The sequence below is a fragment of the Sceloporus occidentalis genome, unplaced genomic scaffold (assembly GCF_023333645.1).
Source record: "Sceloporus occidentalis isolate IW3139 unplaced genomic scaffold, rSceOcc1.0.p SCAF_4, whole genome shotgun sequence".
Lineage (NCBI taxonomy): Eukaryota > Metazoa > Chordata > Lepidosauria > Squamata > Phrynosomatidae > Sceloporus > Sceloporus occidentalis.
Genome location: NW_028316984.1, coordinates 187,555,689 through 187,577,665, shown reverse-complemented (window position 1 = coordinate 187,577,665; position 21,977 = coordinate 187,555,689). Strand labels below are relative to the sequence as shown.

The window sequence follows — 21,977 nt, the reverse complement described above, 5'->3', positions numbered from 1 at the left end:
GCCTTCCACTTTTCCAAGTATGATTGCTTTTTCTAATGAGTGAATTCATTTCCAAAATAACAATAGCCTCAGTTTAGTCATTTTGACTTCTAGTGAGAATACAGGCTTGATTTGCTCTTGGTCCCATGGCTATATACCACCTACCTTATTAGAGACAATATGCCTGTGTGTATCACTTGATGAAGAATGCAAGTTGGAGGGTGTAATTGTGCTCATGTTCTGCTGTAACTGAGTAACTATTGGCTGAGCACAGACCAGTATCCTGTTGATGATATATGCCAGTGTAACAGTCTGTTGAGAGCCAGTGTTGGACTATGACTCTGGAGAGCAGGCACTGAATCCCTGCTTGGTCATGCAAACCTACTGGATGACCTTGGGCATGTCATATTCTCTCAGCCTCAGAGGACAGCAATGGGAAATCCCCTCTGAAGAAACTTGCCAAGAAAGTGGGTTTAGCCTGTGATAGGGTCGCCATAAGTCAGAAACAACTTGAAGGCAAACAACACACAACAGTCCATTATGTCAGTTTAAGCAACTTTTTTGACCAGTGTGTAATGGTAACGGGGAGACAGCAGCAAAAGGCATCTCTGTAGGGAGAGTAAGACACCCTGTTGGCCTCTGAGGTGTTTTGGAGTAGGGAAGGCAGCTTTCTGTCCTGAAAGAGCTAAACTCCTCTGCCATTCATAGAATCGTAAAGTTGGAAGAGACCACAAGGGCCATCCAGTCCAACCCCCTGCCACGCAGGAAATCACAATCAAAGCATCCCCGACAGATGGCCATTCAGCCTCTGTTTAAAGCGCTCCAAGAATGGAGACTCCACCACTTTCCGAGGGAGTGTGTTCCACTGTCAAACAGCCCTTACTGTCAGGAAGTTCTTCCTAATGTTCAGGTGGAATCTCTTTTGCTGGAGCTTGCATCCATTGTTCTGCGTTCTAGTCTCTGGAGAAGCAGAAAACAAGCTTGCTCCATCCTCAATATGACATCCCTTCAAATATTTAAACAGGGCTATCATTTCACATCTTAACCTTCTCTTCTCCAGGCTAAACATCCCCAGCTTCCTAAATCATTCCTCATAGGGCATAGGGCTTCCAGTCCTTTCACAATTTTAGTCGCCCTCCTTTGGACATGCTTCAGTTTCTCAACATCGTTTTTTGAATTGTTGTGCCCAGAACTGGACACAATATTCCAGGTGGGGCCAAACCAAAGCAGAATAGAGTGGCACTATTACTCCCCTTGATCTTCTAGATACTATACTTTTATTGATGCAGCCTAAAATTGCATTGGCTTTTTTAGCTGCCACATCACACTGTTGACTCATGTTCAACTTGTGGTCCGCTTGGACTTCCAGATCCCTTTCACACGTAGGCCCTATACAGACAGGCCAAAATAAAGCTGCTTCAGGTCACTTTGGAGGTATAGTGTTTCAATGATGCATGCATCCTAAGAGTCTGGAAGCTGCACCAAAGCTGCACTCCAGTCCTTAGGACTAGAGCGTGGCTTTGGTGTGGCTTCTGGACTCTTAGGACACATGTATCATTTAAACAGCATACGTCCAAAGTGACTCGAAGCAGCTTTATTTTGGCCTGTCTGTATCAGGCCATAGTTTCATTCAGGTGTCCCCCATCCTATATTTGTGTATTTCATTTTTCTGCCCTAAGTGCAGTACCTTACATTTCTCCCTGTTGACGTTCATTTTGTTAGCTTTGGCCCGGCTTTCTAGTCTATTCAGGTCATTTTGAATTTTGTTCCTGTCCTCTGGGGTGTTAGGTATTCCTCCTAATTTGATGTCATCTGCAAATTTGATAAGTATGCCCCCAATTCTGTCATCCAAGTCATTGATAAAGATGTTGAATAGCACTGGGCCCAGGACAGAACCCTGTGGGACCCCACTAGTCACTTCTTCCCAGGATGAAAAGAAGCCATTGTTGAGTACCCTCTGTGTTCAGACAGTCAACCAATTACAAATCCATGTAAGGTAACTGTTACATGGATTTGTAATTGGTTGACTGGCTTGACATTCCCACTCCCTCATTGCAGTACCTGCAGACACATTACTTCTCCTTCTCCTGCATAGGTAATATCCACAAATGGGATTATGACCAGAATGTATTTGAACAGATACATCTTTTGATTTGATCCCTTAATAATTTGCAACTAATACAAAGGGTCAGTGATGGAAAGGATAACAAGGGGGTTTTTAATATTGGTTTTAACAGTTGTATTGTATTTGTATTGTTGTCTATGTTAATTTTTGTTTTAATTTGTTGTTTATACGCTGTATTGTTTTGATTGTTGTTCACCGCCCTGATCATAGGAAGGGCGGTATACAAATAAAATTTTTATTATTTATTATTTATTAAGGACTTGGAGATCTCTATTCACCAAACTGTTGAATGACCTGAAATGACACATGGGAGGAATTGTGGAAGACCCATACCTACAACCCATTCCCTGATCACCTCCCACTATACAATTCACCACTCTTACTAAATGGTGACATATACAGCTTTGAATGTTTAGGAATCTGTACCTCTGTGACATTGATAGATAAATCCAGGCTGCTTATGGTCTGCAAATTTTCCAAAGTGTTACTGAACTTCTGTACAGGAGTCACTGTATGCTTCTGAAAGTCCACATTCACTCTAAAAACAAAATAAGTGGAATATAATGCCACTGTTTATGACAGCCTCCAATAAGGTCACACCTAGCTATCTTTGACAGGCATTTTGTTGTTGATGCTGTTCCTGGCTGGTAAATACCCTTAAAAGGTTGGCAAAAGAGAAGAGAGAGATATTCTTTTCTAAATATTAAATAGACTACAGTATTTTAAAAATGTACTTATCTGTCAGGTTAGATATATACGTATTATAGAAATACATGATGAATGCTGCAATATACTGCAAAGCCTGTGGATGAGTATATTTTTCTCCACAGATGCTTGTTAGAAGTCTAAGAGAGGATATATGGTTTTTCCTAAGAGGAAAACTATGTAAGATGATTGATGTCTGACACGAAATAGTTATGTACCTAGACAATAAAAAAGGACAGGTTGCTTACCTGTAACAGTATTTCATCGAGTGGTCATCTGCGAATACATACAAATGGGTTTCACTGCGCCTGCGCAGTGCTGCTCGGAACCTTCTGGAATCACTGGGCAGAGTTAACTCTGCAACATATTGAAACTTTTTGGCGGTAACTCCGCCCACCCGTTATAAGGCCCCTGCCTTCCCGCTCTTTTCCCCAGTTCCGCAATTTTTCCGCCAAGCAGGCGAAGGAAGAGAGCCAACGAGAGCAGGACACTGAGGGGATGGACGGGTGGGATTTGTATGTATTCGCAGATGACCACTCGAAGAAATACTGTTACAGGTAAGCAACCTGTCCTTCTTCTTCGTGGTCTCTGCGAATCATACAAATGGGTTTAGACTGACAAGCTTAGGTATGCGGTGGAGGGAGTGTCCTGAGACCAAAGCTATGGTAAACCAAAGGTATATTTATTGCAATAAACACCCTGAACCATCAGAGTCAGTCGTCTTATTCGTGCACAGAACAAATAGCAATAACTTTGCTAAACCTGAGAAGGGAACAGAGGTCATGCAAGACCGATCCCATGGGATTTGTGCAAACTAACATTCAACAAAGTGTTAAACAGTGTCAACTGCACAACACAAAAAATATCAGCAGTGCAATCAATGCAACCCTGAAACCAACACAGCCCTCCCGAAAGCTGCGTCCCGGATGGCTCTGGTGTCCAACCTATAGTGCTTAATAAAAGTCAGTGGTTGGGACCAGACAGCAGCCTTACAGACATCCTCCAAAGGAATCCCCGAGAGGAATGCGGAAGACGCTGACATTGCCCTTGTGGAGTGAGAACGAACCCTGCCAGGGAGAGGCTTGCCTATCAGTTCATAGCAGAGGTGGATGGTACCAGCCACCCATTTGGACAACCTCTGCGCTGACACAGGCAACCCCCTCTTCGGTACCGAGTAACACTGGAAGAGTCTCTCGGACCGACTGAAGGCAGCAGTTCTGTCCAGGTAAAAGGCCAGTGCCCTCCTGACATCAAGGGAGTGCAGGCGCCGCTCCTCATCCGACGTAGGATTGGATGCGAGAGTGGGCAACACAATGTCCTGGCACATGTGGAAAGCAGACACTACCTTAGGCAGGAAGGTAATGTCCGTACGGAGGACCACCTTGTCCTTGTGGAACCTCAGGAATGGTTGGTCCCTACGTAAAGCACAGAGTTCGCCCGCACGGCGGGCAGAGGTGATGGCCACAAGAAAGGCGGTTTTCCAAGTCAATAGTCTCAAGTCCGCCGTGGCCATCGGTTCAAAAGGCTTGGATTGGAGGGCGGACAATACCGACTCCAAACTCCAAGCCGGCGTAGGTACCGACACAGGAGGATAAAGGTTTGCACAACCCTTCAGGAACCCCTTCACCAAGGGGTCTTTGAAGAAAGAAACCCTCCCCCCGAACTGGTATTTGGCACAGATGGCAGACAAGTAGCATTTGATGGATGTGAGAGACAGCCCTCCATCCAAAAGTGCCATCAGGAACTCCAACACCACTGGAGTGGACACCTGTGCAGGAGACAAGCCCTTCTGGTCCAGGAAGAGGCAAAATCTCCTCCATTTCAGGGCGTAGGAGCGCTGGGTGGCAGGTTTCCTCGCAGCCAGGATCACCGCCCTCACCGACTCCGGTAAGGTAGTCAGCGCCGAATCCTCCAGGCCACCAGCGGCAGGCTCTCAATGTCGGGGTGGAGAATCCGGCCGTCCTGGATCGAAAGCAGGTCCGGGCGGGGGTCGAGACGGAGGAAGCATCTCCTGGAGAGGTGGAGAAGGGACGCGAACCACGGCTGTCTCGGCCACCACGGGGTGATGAGGATCGCATGCGAGCGGTCCGTAGTCAATTTGGAAACCACTCTGATGATTAGAGGGAACGGAGGGAAGGCGTAGAGGAGCTCTCCCGTCCAGAGGAAAGCGAATGCGTCTCCGAGGGATCCATCCATTCGCCTCCTGGAGCAGAACTGGGGACAGTGGCTGTTCCAGCTGGTTGCGAAGAGGTCGATCCGGGGGGTTCCCCACCGATCGAAGAGGTCGCTGACCGTCTCGGGATGGAGCCTCCACTCGTGGCACACCGACGGAGATCTGCTGAGGCGGTCTGCCAGCTCGTTGTCTTCCCCGGGGAGGTGAATCGCTTGGAGGAGAACGCGTCTCTGGATGCACCAATCCCAGATGCGGAGTGTGAGGTCGAGCAAGGTCCTGGATCTGGTACCACCTTGCTTGTTGATGTAGTACATCACGGTGGTGTTGTCCGTCCTCAGGAGGACCACTCTCCCCGAGACAGCAAACTCGAATGCCCTCAAAGCCTTCTCCACTGCAAGCATCTCCAAGGCGTTGATGTGGAGGCGCTTGTCTTGTGCGGACCACCTGTCTTTGATGACAAGGTCGAGCAGGTGGGCGCCCCATCCCTCCAGGGATGCATCAGTTGTCAGAGTCAGCTGTGCCTGGGGCTGATGGAAGGGCATCCCGGTGCAGACGTTGGAGCTGTCCAACCACCATCTGAGGGAAGCGGCCACCGGTCTAGGTACCGTGAGCCACTTTGAAGGCGGGTCCTCCAACGGAGAGAAGACGGAGAGGAACCAGGCTTGGAGAGGCCGAAGACGAAGTCTTGCCCAGGGGGTGACGAATGTCGTCGACGCCATATGGCCCAGAGCGACTTGGACATCTCTGGCTCTCACCCTTCTGTGGGAGATGAACGGCCTGAGGGATGTTGTCAGGGCCTGAAACCGGTCCGGAGGGAGGAAGGCTAGGCAGTTGTCGGAGTCGAGGACGGCCCCGATGAACTTGACCCGCCTGGTCGGCGTAAAGTGGGACTTTTCCCTGTTGACGACCAGCCCGAGAGAGTCCAGGAGGCGCAAGGTGAATGAGACTGCCTCCCGCAGCTCGTCTTGGGATTCGGCTGCGAACAGCCAGTCGTCTAGGTAGGGAAAGACCATGAAGCCCTTCTGGTGAAGGTATGCCACCACCGGTGCCATGCACTTCGTGAAGATCCGTGGAGCCGTGGCCAAGCCGAAAGGAAGCACGTTGTAGTGGTAGGAATCGGAGCCGACAGCGAAGGCGAGGAATCTCCGGTGGGACTGTCGGATCCCGATGTGGAAGTAGGCATCCTTCAGGTCGACGGTCGCGAACCACAGGCCCTGGTGGAGCAGAGGTAGAATGGAAGCCAAGGTTACCATTCGGAAGCGACGGTAGTCAAGGAACAAGTTCAATTGTCTCAAGTCCAGGATGGGCCTGATGCCCCCATCCGCTTTCGGTACCGTGAAGTACCTGGAAAAGAAGGCCCGAGAACACTGGTCGGGCGGCAAAGAGGAGATTGCCCCCTTTGCAAGCAAGGTGCGCACTCCGTTGAGGAGGGTGTCCGAGGGGGGAGTGGACATAAAGGCTCCAGTTGGAGGGAGCTCTTGGAACTCGAGGGCATAACCCCTACGGACGATGTCGAGAACCCACGAGTCCGATGTTATAGAGGCCCAGGTGTTAACAAAGGGCCTCAAGATGTCCAAAAAGAAGAGGGGTGAAGGGGAGACGAAGCGCGCTGCGTCCCTTCAGGCTCTCTTCTTCCCCTGGTCGGTGTCCTGCCGGCGGGACTTGCGGTACCGGGGCGGGAAGTTGCGACGGCCAGAGGAGGAGGAAGACTGCGAGGGGAAGCGCTGCCTCTGAGAGCCCTGCTGCTGGGGCTGTCGGTCCCGGGGGAAGGTCCCCTGTGACTGACCTTGCGGTTGCCACGGGCGCTGACGCTTCCGGAACGGGGAAGCCGGTGCTGAGGACATGCCGTGTTTCTTCGCCGCCGCTTTCATCCTAAACTTGCGGTTTAGGCGGTCGTCGGTCTCGGCATGGAACAGGCCGGTTCCGTCGATCGGCATGTCCTCGATGGCAGCTCTGACCGTCGGGTTGAGGTCGGAAGCTCTCAGCCAAGCGTGGCGCCGAAGAGCCATGGAAGCTGACATGGCCCTCCCGGAGCAGTCCACCAGATTTCTGGAAGTGGTGATTAGCCAGCTTCCGATGGAGTGCGCCTCGTCCCTGATCTCCACCAGCTGCCTCTGGGTGTCGTCTGGGACGTCCGGGACGAGGGGGGAGATCCGTTCCATGAGGGTCTGGATGTAGGCCCCCATGCACGCGGTGTAGTTGGCGGCTTTGACCCCAAGCGCCGACGCCGAGTACGCCTTCTTGGCCAGTCCGTCCACCTTCTTCGCCTCCCGGTCGACAGGGGAGGTGGCCTGCTTTGGGACGAAGCTGTGTTGGGCTCCCTCGACGATGGCAGAATTCGGCTGGGGGTGTTCGGCCAACCAAGGACAACTCGCCGGTGCAACCCTATAGAGTGACTCCACCTTTCGAGAGGGTGCCGATAGGGCGGCCGGAGAGTCCCAGGACCTCTTCACGATGGTCTGAAGAGAGGGAAGGAGAGGCAGGCACGGTGGAGTGGGGACTCGTCCATGCACCCGACGCTCAACCGGGTCCTCGGCATCGTCCACTGCGGATGCGAGCTCGATGTCGAGGGCCCTCGCCATCCTGACCACGTGCTCCGTGAAGGACCTGACGTCGTCCGACGGAGAAGACGGCTCCGGGTTGTGCATCCTCTGAGGGGAGGCCGAACCTGAGAGGGCATCCTCGTCCGAGGGTGCCTCCGAGGGTAGCAGCGGCTCGTCTTCGGAGTCCAGGTCGGAGGAAATGGGATCCGTCACTCTGACCTGAGATCTCGGGCGGGTTGGAGCGAAGTCGATCGAAGACCGGGAGCGTCTGCGGGATGGAGACAGCGACTTCTCGCGCCTACGGGGTGGAGACGGCGACCTCTCGTAAACCGACACGGTCGGGACTGATGTGGATGGGTTGGACCGGTCCGTAGGATGGGGGTTCAGTTTGGTGAACTCCCTCAAGGCTCTGTCCTCTGGGACCGACATGTAATAGCGGCGCGACTGCACGTCGTAGAAGAGGTCCGGAAAGTCTTGTCCGCGGGGCAAGTCGTCCTCATCTTCTGTAGCCGGGTGGGAGGGCGACCGATGCTCCGGGGAGCGAGGGGGTGCGGTATCATCCGTTCCAGAGACGAAATCCACGGTCGGAGGAGGCAGAGGTGTGTCCGGTACCGGGGTCCCTTGGCCTGCCGGCGTCGGACCCTGGTCGCGGGGAGCCAACGGAGCGGAAGCACGAGCCTGTTTGGAGGGGGAGCGCTTCTTCTCCTTTGCCCTCAGAGGGTCAGTCGAGGTTCGATCCTTGGAGGATTTTGCCTTCTTAGGAGCAGGATCTCGACCAGCCTCGTCGTGGCGCCTCTTCTTCCCATGCCTGGAAGGCTCCTCCGATGGGAAGAACGGGTTGTCCGGGAGATCCAGGATGACAGCAGCCGCTGTCGACGACGAAGGCCTCGGGGACCTCGTCCCTTGCACCGGCTCGGACCGCTCCGTAGGTGCTGCATGGCGCGATGCCTTGGACGCCTTGGAGGACGAAGGCGAGGCCAAATGGACCCCCGGCTCGGTAGCCTCCTTCGAACGGGAACCCTCCGGTACCTTCTTCGGTTTGGACGCCCGTTCGGTACCCTCAGTCCCCGATGACTTATGGGGGCGTTTGGAGGGTTTGTCGGTGGCACTGGGCGGTTTAGAGCCACGGGCCACGTCGGAGGTGGTGGAAGGGGTCCCGGCCGGGACACACACCACGCTGGGGACGACAACTCTCCCCGATCCCACACTGGAGACACTTGCCCGAGAAGATGAAGCGGGGGGCGCCAAAGGCGGGGCAGAAGAGGACCGCGAGCCTCCCTCCTGCACTTTCCCCAAGGCGATCGCCGAAGTGAGCCGGGACTCACGGTTCTTGCGAGCCTGAGAGGAGAGGGATCCGCAGAGCGTGCAGGCCTTAGGGTCGTGGTTCGGTCCAAGGCACAACAGACAGGAGGAGTGCGGGTCCTGGATGGGCACCTTGCCCTTGCAGATGTCGCACTTTTTGAAAGGCGCAGGCATTTCCGAAATCGTCAAAGCCAATGGAGATCCGAAAAAACGAGGTCAACTGTCCGAAGGTCCGAAGTTACCAGGGGCGGGAGACAAAGAATGGTCAAGATACAGTCCGAGTTCAAAAACGAAAGTGATTCCAGCAAGCGAAGCAAGCGAAAGTTCCTTGAAGCAGCTAGCGCGGCGGAAAAAAGGAACTGGGGAAAAGAGCGGGAAGGCAGGGGCCTTATAACGGGTGGGCGGAGTTACCGCCAAAAAGTTTCAATATGTTGCAGAGTTAACTCTGCCCAGTGATTCCAGAAGGTTCCGAGCAGCACTGCGCAGGCGCAGTAAAACCCATTTGTATGATTCGCAGAGACCACGAAGAAGAAGTCTATATTCCTCTCCACAGGGAGTGTGTATATGTGTACTACTATTTATATTAATAAATTAGCCTTAAAGATTACTAAGCTGCCTGCTTAAGTGGAGTGTTGATGTTCAATCTGTCCATTCAGACTATACAACCGATCACAAACTGGGAACTTAGATAAGCAGACGGTGGCATGATGGACATCCAAAAGAACTCTCAACTCCTCAATTTAAAGAGAAAGATTTGGGAACCACACCTGTTCCCCCTGTTTTGGGGTGGGTTTTTTTGTTTGTTTTGTTTTTGCAAACTGTAATCTGAGAGTCCATGTAAGCAAGACAGACACAAAATTCAATAGCCAACTCCAAAATTCAACATCCTGAGAATTTTTCATTTACATTTAAAAATATGTTTCTTGCTCCCATGATGGTTAAGCTGTAATGTATATGCACAGTATAGTGAGATCTTTGGAGGAGCCAGTATGAAACCAGACAAAGGGAATGGCTATTCCCTATGATTAATCTCATGTTCAATACGGAGGAGGTCTAAGGAGTCCTCCTCCATATGGCTATGCTCCGTACCGAGAGCATTAGACATCCTGATGATCTGTTCAGAAAATGTCTTAACATCATCAGTCGGTGAAGCATTGTCGAGGATTACCAAGGCCAGAGGTGGAGAAGGCTGTCTCACAGACCAAGCCAATGGAAACAAGATCGAGATGAACCCGTAGAGGTATCCAAGTGGACCCGAAGGACAGGGCGCTCTTTCAAGGAGCCTCGGCGCACCAGTACCGGTGAGGGTTCAGGCGACGCAATCCAGACTGACCCGTGTCGAGGGGCTGGAGATGTAGGATGGCGTCTAGAAGCTGAGGCCTTGCGAAGCTGCCCGATGTCAACCAGCATGTAATAAGCTTGGGAGAGAGACTTGCCTCGGTAGACTTAGGGGTCTTGTCCCCTTTTTTAGAGCTGGAATCATCCCTTTTAGGGGCTGAATCAAACTGTATCTCTCTGGATGAAGCAGCCACCTCGGGGACAATTGCTGGCTGCAAGATCTGTTTGTAGAGTGCCGCTTTCAGACGAGAGTCGTTCTTGTGAGCTTGGGGAGTGAGCAGCCTACACTGAGGACAGGAGCCAACATTGTGGCCTTCTCCCAAAACATAAGAGGCAAGTATCATGTGGGTCTTGCCTGGGAATCTTACCCCTGCAAACAACACAATGTTTGAATGAAGTCAAGTGGGAAGCCATAGCTTAAGTTAGGTAGTCCATTAGGCAGAAGAGTGGTCAAGGGTCAATCGATTCATGTCAGTCACTAAGGGAGTCCAAAAGAGTGGTCAAACATTCCAAGTCAATACCAAATTTCAGTAGAAATTAGGACTTATAAAGGCTTGGGGAAGCAATTCCATAAACTGAGCTCTCTAGAGCTGCTAGCGTGACGGACAAAAAGAACTGGAGAGGCATGGGACCGTTAGAGGGCTTATATTGGGGTGATCAGGATGGGCAGAGCTACCGCCAAAAAATTGCAGATTGTTGCAAAGTTAACTTTGCCCAGCGATTCTAGAAGGTTCCGAGCTTACTGTGCAGGCACAGATAAAACTCATTTGTGTGATTCACAGAGACCACAAAGAAGAAGTGACATCTCCTGAAAGATATATCCATCAACAATCAAAGCTTCTTTTTACCTTCCAAGCCTATATAACACAGCAGAGCTTAGTAATCATGAGTTACCTGTAGAATTCCAAAGACCAATCACAAGACAATGCACAATAAATGCAAGATATATTGGTAAGGAAAATCACACTGTATGTCTGGTGTGGGACTTGTGTGGCCTATTAACAAGTAGAGTTTGGCACCTGTACCAAAAAAACCTGTGATAAACAACATGTCTAAATTCTCCCAAAAAGTGGATTCAGTAGAATTTTCCATAGATAGAGCTTTAGTGGTCTGCATTCACTCCTCCAGACCAGATAACTGATTCTAACCTACTCAAAGAAGATGTACCTGTATTTTGGCAAGAGCTAGGGTGGTGTAGCTGTCTGAGTGCAAGACTAGGAAGCTAGGAGAGCAGGGTTCAAATCCCCACTCGGCCCTGGAAACCTACTGGATAATCCTGGGCAAGACACTCTGCCTCAGAGGAAGGCAAGGGCAAACCCAAATATTTCCAAGAAAACACACTTATAAGTTCGCCTTATGGTCACCATAACTCAAAAATAACTTGAAGGCACACAAAAATAACAATCATCACTACCACCACCTATTTGGCATATTTTGTTTCTGTTACCAAATGCTAGTTTTCTTGGCCATATACACAACTCTGGCCATATGACTGTGTTTGAGGAATATAGTTTAAGTGAAACAAAATGGTCCCCTTAAGGAATGGAACTTAAAATTTCTCCACAAGAGCATACCGTGTGCCTCTTACAGTCGTAGTTCCTCCTCCTTCAATTTTGCCCTCAATATCTTCTGGAGAATGTACGTTAAGTTCAAGCTGCATCCGGAGCTGTGACATTTTGAGGGCCAAATACACTGCTGGAAGAACTATAAACCTTTCTGTTGGATTTCGGGAAAATTCTACAAAGGCTCTATATTAAAACAAAGAAACAAAATGGAGTAAACATTGTATTCTGAAGATCAGTACCAAGAAAACTGTTGAAATCCCCTTAGTGCCCCTTTAGTGAGTCCTCCGTATCCATGGATTCTTTATCCATCGATTCAAACATCCACAGCTAGTAAAACTTTGATTTTCCCATTTTATATAAGGGATACCATTTTACAATGCCATTGTATTTAACGGGACTTGGAACATCCACGGGTTTTATCTGCAGGGGGTCCTGGAACCAAACATCAGTGGATACCAAGGCACCACTGTAGTATGATTTGGTTAATATTTAAAAGAAGGAGATGAAAAATGGTTGCATTTTCGACTTATAGTGCATCATCTGAAACAATGACAAATGAATCTTCATAACTTATGCATGCGTGGCTACAAAGGCAAATGATACTGAGAGTCATCTGGTCCCTTTCCACAGTCCCACTACATTCACAGGTAATTCTGGTGGGAATTTGATCAAGGGTCTTCTCAGTGGCTACTCCTAGGCTTTGGAATCCCCTCACTAGGAAAGACATGATGGCTCCCTTGTGACAACAAGTGAAAGCTTTTCTATACCAACAGGCACTTATGAACTGTCTGTGAGGGCTTTTAATAGTGTGCTCTTCTGTTTGTGTATGTGCCTTCAAATCACCTGCTGATTTATGGTGACTGCATGAATTTCATAGGGTTTTCCTAAGCAAAAAATACTCAGAGGTGGATTTGCCAGTTCCTTCCTCTGAAATATAGCCTACAGCACCTAGTATTTGTTGGTGATCTCCCATTCAAGTTGACAGTCTCCCATCCAGGGCCGACCCGCTTAGCTTCCAAGATTAGATGGGATCCAATGGTTTTATGGTATTGTTAACTTTTCAATGGTTTTGTATTAAATGGCATTTGAATGTAACTTCAGTAATAGTATTTAGTGTTTTGAGTCTTTGTGTGTCCTTTTATCTATATGTGTTTTAATATTTGTAAGAGCAACACAGTGTGGTGATTTGAGTGTTGGACTATGACTCTAGAGACCAGGGTTCAAATACACACTCAGTCATGAAAACCCACTGAGTAACCCCTGGCCAATTCATACTCTCTCAGCCTCAGAGAAAGGCAAAGGCAAAACCCTTCTGAACAAAGAAAACCCCATGGTAGGTTCGCCTTAAGTTGGAAATGACTTGAAGGTAGACAACAACAACAAAGCTACCCCAAGTCCCAGATAGGAATGTCAAGCTTCCTGCCAAGAAATAAAATGGCTCCATGGGAAATGCAGTCAGTTCACCAGGATGTAGCTGCAACTGAGATTAAGCAAGATTACCTGGGGTCCTTTCACATACAAAATTGTAACACTGGGAGCCAGTGTTATGTAGTGGTTTGAAATGCTGGACTAAGATTCCAAGAGACCAGGGTTTGAATCCTCACTCAACCATGAAAAGTCACCAGGTGTTCTTGGGCAAGTCACACTCTCTCAGCCTCAGAGAAAGGCAATGGCCAATCCACTCTAAATAAAACTTGCTAAGAAAAAACTGTGCAAATTTTGCCTTAGGGTTGCCATGTCAGAAACCACTTGAAGGCACACAACAACAATTCCAGTTTAACTGTGATGGTTCCATCCCCAGGGAAGCCTGGGATTTGAAGTTTAGGGAATCATAGAATCATAGAGTTGGAAGAGACCACTTCTCAGTCAGAAAATGCTAACCCCTCACCAAAATACATACTCCAGGACACCACAGGATGCAGTGATAGTAGTTAAACTGCATAATGTGAGAGATCCCCAGATCTGAAATTGTGTCTCCTTGAGGTTGCTGCCATTGTCCAGAAATAATGCAGTTGGACACCACTTAAATACCATCATTCCATCCCAAGGAATCCCGGAATATTGTGGCGCCAGAGCTTCTGAGAGAGAAGACCAAATATCTCATCGAACTAAAAACTCCAAACGAAATAGCATGACGCCATGGCAGTTAAAGCAGTGTCAAACTCATTAACTGTGCAATGTATATGCAGCCTTAGTGACCCCATTTGAAGGTTGTGAAAATAGGGAGGGAATTTTACCAATCAGTGTAAAATGGGACAAGAAGGGGAGTAAAAGGTGGGACATAAGAGGGATGAAAGGTAGCAATGATATTCCCATCACTTGCTGGGTGGATATTTTTATTCCCATGATGATGAACCATTAAAAATATGTTGTGTGCTAAGAACTGCAATTCACTTACTTGGTCCCATCATAAGAAATAGATTTTACTTGGCCACATTGTCTGAACAGGGACTGAAGCTGCTTATAGTAGAGGAAGCCATAAGGGGGAATGTTCTTCAACTGTTGAGAAAAAAATATGCATGTTCAGAAACTAGTTCGTTTCTCTCTCCCCCCCCCCCCCCTTTCCCAATTTTACAGGAAGTCGTTGGATTTGAATTGTAATTTTGCTGGTAAACCACATCGTTTATGCAACACATTTCCAGACAGTTTCAAAAGGAAGTGTTCCACAAACTGTGCCAGCTTGTGAGTATTGTCAGCTACTCTGAGGGTCTTTGCAAATTATTTTCACAAATGAATAATGTAATAAATAGAAGAAATAGACAATATGATCAGGAGAACTTAAGGAAGAATCAAGACAAAGATTTGAAGTCACCAAAACAAACAAACAAACCCAGGGGATACAAGGGAAGCAGGGGAGTGTTTTATAAGAACCAACTTAGATGGTTGGTTCAAAAGAAAACTATGCTATTAATTCAGTTTTATTTATTTATTTATTTTATTTATGTCAAGGATTTATATTCCGTCTTTCTCCCAAACTAGGATTAAATCTTTCTTTTCCAGTGTCTCCTTAGACCACACTTAACCCATAGAATAGGGAATTTAAACAGATTTTGTTTGCATGACAAGCAGCATCTGTTGAAATTCCCTCTTCTATACAACCATTAAAGGAACAGGGGACTTGTGTCTTATTTCACCTGGGCTGTATCCACACTGCAGAAAATATCCAGTTTGACACCAATTTCACTGCCATGGCTCAATGTTATGAAATTCTGAGAATTGTAGTTTTGTGCGACATTTAGCCTTCTCTGTCAGAGAGCTCCGGTGCCACTACAAACTACAATTCCCAGAATTCCATAGCATTGAGCCATGGCAGTTAAAGTGATGTCAAACTGATTTATTTCTGCAATGTGGATACAGCCCTAGTAACCCTACCTCTGACTCCCATTTTGGCCAGGTGCCTTCTTAGCATCCAAGGTTCTGCTGCATGTCAGATCTCTTTCTTCCAACAGATAGGAGCTTATCACACTGGCCTTTCAGAATGGTCCCGGCGCAGAATGAAAAGGGATGGGATGGGAACCAAACGGGGCTATCACCTGTTTTATCACACACAGGAACATCGCCGATGCTGCCGGAAGTGCCCGTTCTGTTCCACATCCATCCCAGAGAGGGTGATTTTCAGGAACGCTTCTGAATAGTTCCAGCGCATGATAAAACAGGTGATAGCCCCGTTCCATTCCCATACCGCCCCCTTTCGTTCCATGCCAGGACTGTTCCGAAAGGCCCATGCGATAAGCTCCATTGACTCGCTCTCTCTCATCCCTGGGCCTCATGTAAGGTTTGTGCTGGCTTTGCTTTCTCTTTGTCCCAACATCCTGCCTCCTTTGCTCTCTTTTCCCTCCACCAGCGCTTTGCTCAAATCCATACATCCTTCCTGAAGCCTGCACTATGCACTTCCAGCAGTTTTTGCCAACATTCTTTGGCTGACATACTTACCCCTCTTCCATCAAGGAGAAACAGAACAGGAATTTTAAAAAAAACACAGAATCAGCAAATCACAGAGTACGATGAGACCTCAGGAGGGTTGGAAATGAAGGCCTGCAACTCCTAGTAGGCCAGGACAGCAAAGCCAATGCTGGGAGATGCAGTCCAACAACATTTGGAAGTGCACAAAACTTTTCTTTCTCTGAACAATTATGTTCTAAAGCAAACCTCTTAAAGATTTAATAGAATACCACTCTACACTGTTATAGCACTTTTATTCTATGGCTGCTCCCTGTGGAATTTTGGGGTTTATAGTTTAGTGAGACCTAAGAGCTCTCTGGCTGAGAATGCTAAGTACCCCTCCTTAAACTGCAAATCCCAGGATATCACAGGAAGCAGCTGTAGCAGAGGAATTGGAATAATAGTGCTATACAGTGGGCCTTTGGTATTTACTGAGGTTTGGTTCCAGGATCCCCTGTGGATACCAAAATCTATGGACACTCAAGTCCCATTATGTTCAATGACTTAGTAAAATGGTGTTCCTCATATAAAATGGCAAAAACAAGGTATGCTGTTTAGAATTTGTATATACTTTTAATATTTTCAAGCCATGCACAGTTGAATCTGTGAATAAAGAATCCACGGATAAGGAGGAATGATTGTAACAATGTAGTGTGGTACTGGCCTTACTGTATGTCCAGCAGACTGCATCTGGGATTCACAATGAAGGATAACTGTACAAGTATCATATTGTCAGTTACTCTGAGGGTCTTTGCAAATTATTTTCACAAATTAATAATGTAATAAATAGAAGAAATAGACAATATGATCAGGAGAATTTAAGGAAGAATCAAGACAAAGATTTGAAGTCGCCAAAACTAACAAACAAATAAACCCAGGGGATAGGAGGAAAGCCAGGGAAAAAAAGAAAGCCAACTGTAAATATTAAAAAGGGAACTAAGATGAAGAAGGAAGAGAAGGAAAAACTGCAATAGCAATTATTAGCTTATTGTGTATATAGTATGGGCTACTTCAAACTTCATGAACATACCACTACGGTTGTTTTAGGATCGTTGCCTGATAGTTCCTTCACAGCCATTTCTTCATCATATTGACCCAAAGTAAAATAATTTGGATAGAAAGCTCCAGCCATGACCACCTGAAAAAGAAGAGGAAAGCATGCTACTTTTAAAAGGTATGCCTCTCCCTTAAAAACCTATTCACTCCACTGTTATGGCCACTGGATAATCAACTAATCAAGGGAGCCACATACTGATTTCTGGTTATATTTAAGCTTCAATGCCTGGCATGTGAGCCCACTCATACAACCCCACCTAAGATGCTATTTATGTGACATATCATCATCATCTACTTATATTCAATCTTTTTCCCAATACAGAGATTCAAAGTGGCTATCAAAAATTTAAAACAGTACATTTTAAAAAACAATACAAAAGCGTGTGTGCGTTGTGTGCCTTCAAGTTGTTCCCAAGTTATGCTGACCCTAAGTCAAACCAATCATAGTGTTTTCTTGGCCAGATTTGCTCAGAGGTGGTTTTGGCAATGCTTTCTCCTGATGCTGAGAGCATGTGACCTGCCCAAGGTCACCCAGTGAGTTTCATGGCCAAGCAGGAATTGAACCCTGGTCTCCAGAGTCCAGCACTCAAACCATGACACCACACTGCCTCCAAAAGCATTTTTAAAAGGTATGACATTTTAAAAATTTCACCTATATAATTAGGGTCATATCAATATGAATAAAGAACTTGTTCACATATACTAAGATTAAAATCATGAAAACCAAATTTCACAAAACATAAAACCTGTTCCTTCATGGCTGGGGCTTCATCCATCTGGGTATTACATTGGTACAACTCAAATGAACATTAAAATCATTTTAAGTCTTACTACAGAGGTCCAAACACACATATTTTAATATTAATGTGTGCCTCATCAGACTTAGCGTGAAACAGTGGTTTGAGTGTTGGACTGGAAGTCCTAGGAACCAGGGTTCTAATCACCACTCAACCATGGAAAACTACTACTGACCTTGGACAAGTAACATTCTCTTAGAGGAAAGCAATAGCAAATCTCCTCTGAGTAAATCTTGCCAAGAAATCCCCAGGATAGTGTGCCATAACCTGAAGTTGACCTAACAGCAACAGCAAAAACAAATTGCACCTGACACATCCAGTTGCCTCACCTGCAAGAAGAAGCGCTGCTTGTAGACATGCTCATGATCCATGGCAGGAGGGTGAGTATTGACGTGCATATTGAATTTGCCAACTCTTTTTTTCAACTCCTCATACAATTCAGCCACCTAAAAATTGTTAATTCAATATTAAAGCATATTAAGTAGCAATAACCTCCAACAAATAGCTAGGTCAGTCTCAGAGTTTTAACATTTGTTTTCATAGTTATAGTTCAGAGTTACTTACACAGAGTTCCCTAGAATCCTAGTCTTCTGTGAGGTATTGCTAGGGGTTCAGCAACAGATTTTGATTACAAAAATAATACTTTTTTTAGGTGTAGATAAAATAATTTTAAGGTAGGAGTTCCCTGAGACCTGAACATTATTAGAACTGGATAAAATATCATTTTGTTCTCAGGAATGATTTAAGATAAGGGCCATGATTTAGGAATGATCTAGGGGCATGTATACTGGTTGAGTATCCCTTACCTGGTAATCCAAAACTGTTCACATGGGTGGCTGAGATAATGACAGCTTTGCTTTCTGTGGCTCAGTGTACACAAACTTTGTTTAATGCACAAAGTTATTTAAAATATTGTATAAAATTACCTTCAGGCTATGTGTATACGGTATATGCGAAACAAAATGAATTTTGTGTTTAAACATGGGTCCTATCTCCAAGATATCTCATTATGTATGTACAGTCATCCCTCCATATTTGCGGCTTTGATATTTGCGGATTTGATTATTCATGGATTTCATTAATATGTTCTCTCTAGGACTGTCTAGGTCCTCCAGTGCAACTCTGTGGTCAACTTTAACTAAAAGTTGCACTGAAAGACCATTTGTCGCTACTCCAGTGCCATTCTATGGTCAGTGTATGTTGGACATTGACCACAGAGTTGCACTGGAGGACCTAGAGCTTCCTAAAGAGGTGTCTTCTCAGGTAAAAACAGTGTTTTTGTTATTTGCGGTTTTTCCATATTCACGGGGGTCTTGTTCCCCTAACCCTAGCGAATATGGAGGGACAACTGTATATGCAAAAACCGGTATTCTAAAATCCAAAGAAATCCAAAATCCAAAACACTTCTGGTCCCAAATATTTCAATAAGTGAGACTCCATCTGTATGTATATGGAAATATTTTAAAATCTGAAAAAATCCAAAGTCACTTCTGGTCCCAAACATTTCAGTTAAGAGAAACTAAACCTGTATCTTGAATCCCAGTTTTAAAAGCCACAACTTTGCCTTGCATGAAAATGCTCACCCTATTCAGAGAATAGTTTGGTCATGGATACATGTCTAACAGTTCAATGCAGTTATTTAACAGGAAATTTTACTCCAAGCAAAATATGAGTAGACAGTGTGTGCTGCCAATGATGCTCTTTGGGATTTTCTATTATTTTCTCTTTCAGCATGCTACCCACTTACTAATGCTGCAAGTATTTCTGCAATGTACTTCCTGCTCAGTGATGTACTAACCTTAGTAACTGAGCATCTTAACTTAAACACATTCTTTGGCTGCCCTTGTTACTTCTTGACAGCAGTAATATGCTGTCCTGTTCAGATACAGAGTGCTTTTAATGGATCTCAACAGTCCAAATTACATGTGGTTTCTTTTTTAAAAAACAAAACAAAACAAAGCTCCTCCATTTGCCACCCTCAGTCCTTAGTCCACTGAAAGGTGGGTGAACGGCAAGAGTGAAAGTGAATTGAGGCTGTGATACTGGAATACGGGTAATTAAGTTTTCTTCCATGCCTCACAAAGGAAGCTGGCTTATGCTGAGTTGGAGCACTTTTCCATCTAATCCACCACTCTGATTGGCAATAGCTCTGCAGGACTTTAGGCAGGATTCTTTCTTAGGGGTTATTCAGAAGGTGAAAATAATCCCCATAGAATGTGGGTTGAATCTTTGTTGTTCACATGCTTTTCTAATTCGCCCAAAAAGTTTGGGGTGGGAGCTGTCAAAAACCCCACCTTACCCAGGATAATCTATTTCGGGTCCCCCCTCCCTCCCGATTTCCTAAAATATTTGCATTGCCAGCTGTGTGAATAACTAATGCAAAGAGACCTGAGATAAACCAGAATAAAACTCTGCATGCCTTGAACATGTTTTGTATACATCTGCATCAACTCCATGTTTATTTGCGGTGCTGACAGGTATGAGCAACAGAATCTGAATAAATGGGGTTCCAATTAAAAAAAAGGGTGAACAACAAAACCAGAATACATCAGTGAGATTATTCGTACAGAAGAGCTGGAAGGAAAAAAGAATGTCTGAATAACCCCTTAAGTCTTACTGGGAGATCCCCTTATAGTCTTCTTTTTATTTGTTGATTTCACTTTATTTATGTGTGTGTAGGTCCCCCAAATCAGACAGCCTGCAAAGTACTACACTACACCACACTGGACTTCATTATCAGTAAGGTGAATGGATCACCCAGTGAGATAAACAGTGACATGATGTGCCTGTGTATGTGCCTTCAAGTCACCTGTCAACATATGAGGACCCCATGAATTCCATAGGATTTTCTAAGGGAGGAATACTTAGCAGTGGTTTTGACAGTTCCTTCCTCTGAAATATACTCTAGAACATCTGGTATTCACTGGCAGTCTCCCATCCAAGTATTGACCAGGTCTGACCCTACTTAGCTTCCAAGATCAAATGGAATCAGGTACCTTTATGTATGTAGGCTCCCAATATACCCCACCTTTAATTCAGTACTTGGATCCAGAGTAGCTAACAAGTACAAATGTAAAATTTATGGAAATTTTTAGGCCATGAGAAAAGGATTTTCCCCACAATGTTTCTGAAAAATTGGGAGGGAGGAAACATTAAGAGTCAGTGTGGCCTAGTGGTTTCAGTGTTGGACTATGACTCTGGAGAACAGGGTCTGAATCCCTGCTCAGCCACTGAAACTCACTGGATGACCTTGGGCAAATCACACTCTCCCAGCCTCAGAAGATGGTCATGGCAAATCCCCTTTGAAGAAACTTGCCCTGACTCCCCCACCTTAAGGTCACTATGGGTTGGGACTAGTGAACAAAGAAGTGATTTGCTCTTCCTCCTCTTCTCTTGAGTATTATATACTACAAACCACTATGCAGGTATTTTGTATAATGGGGAAATAGAGAAAAAGAGTAAGAAGAAAGCAAAGAGTCATGTCCACTTCACCTCTCGGATTCTCTTAATGTGAATACAGTTGGAACGTCCCCATTCGAGTTCATCCTGAAAGAGAAAAAAAGGATATTTTTTAAAATTAGTTGTTATTATTATTATTATTCCATTTTATTTATGTGCCACATTTCTCCCAACATGGAGCCCAAGGCAGTTTACAGTAGGGTTAAATCAAGACAGAGCTAAAAACCTGATGATATGATGAGAAGTTGCAGTTAAAAATCCACACACAGGAAAGCATTTGACAGGTTCTTGTTTCAAAATCCTGCCTCCTTTTTTTTTTTTTAATCCACAGAGGTTTTGTAGTGAGAATTCAGGTGAAGAAACTGACTACCTGCCAAAAATATTCAGTCAATCCAAAGAATGGACAATGCAGAGCAATGACAACTGTCACTCTGCTCGTACTTTACGGTCTGGAATTAAGAACCCTGCACCCATTCCATGGATTAGATCTCTGAACAGCTCTTATAAGCATCAAAGCAGGTCAGCAAAGGGCAACAAGTCTCTCAGCAGCAGGCCAACTTTATCTTGCCAGTTCAACCCCATCTTCTTCCCAAGTGTCTGTGATAATGTGTGTGTTGTGAGCCTTCAAGTTGTTTCCAACTTATGGCGACCCTATCCTGGGGTTTTCTTGGCAAGATTTGTTCAGGTTTGCCACTGCCTTCCCCTGAGGCTGAGAGCATGTGATTTACCCAATGTCATCAAGTTGGTTTCATGGGCAAGCTGGAAATTGAACCCTGGTCTCCAGCGTCATAGTCAACACTCAAATCACTATGCCAAGCATTCAAAATAGCAAGGGACTACTTCAATGACAGGGGATAAAGTAGGGCCTAATATCCCTGCCCCACACCTGCTCAAAAAGGCCACACAGAATGGTACTGCATCATGATGTCCTGTGATTCTGCAGCATTGAGAAACAAAACAAAACAGCAGATATATGCAGCAGGAAGGATGCAG

The 21,977-nt window shown here is 46.1% G+C and overlaps 1 protein-coding gene across 5 annotated transcripts in view; it reads right to left on the bottom strand.

Annotated features, from left to right (window-relative positions):
- Positions 1–21,977, bottom strand: part of TDRD9 (tudor domain containing 9) — a 147,204-nt gene that overhangs the window by 21,222 nt on the left and 104,005 nt on the right. For all 5 annotated transcript variants that reach the window (XM_089522641.1, XM_089522642.1, XM_089522643.1 and 2 more), the window contains 6 exons: positions 21,018–21,071; positions 17,855–17,971; positions 16,703–16,810; positions 14,129–14,229; positions 11,740–11,913; positions 2,531–2,642 (listed from right to left, as the gene is read on the bottom strand). In XM_089522641.1, coding sequence (XP_089378767.1) covers positions 2,531–2,642; positions 11,740–11,913; positions 14,129–14,229; positions 16,703–16,810; positions 17,855–17,971; positions 21,018–21,071 — 666 coding nt within the window. The remainder of the gene's footprint in view (positions 1–2,530; positions 2,643–11,739; positions 11,914–14,128; positions 14,230–16,702; positions 16,811–17,854; positions 17,972–21,017; positions 21,072–21,977) is intronic.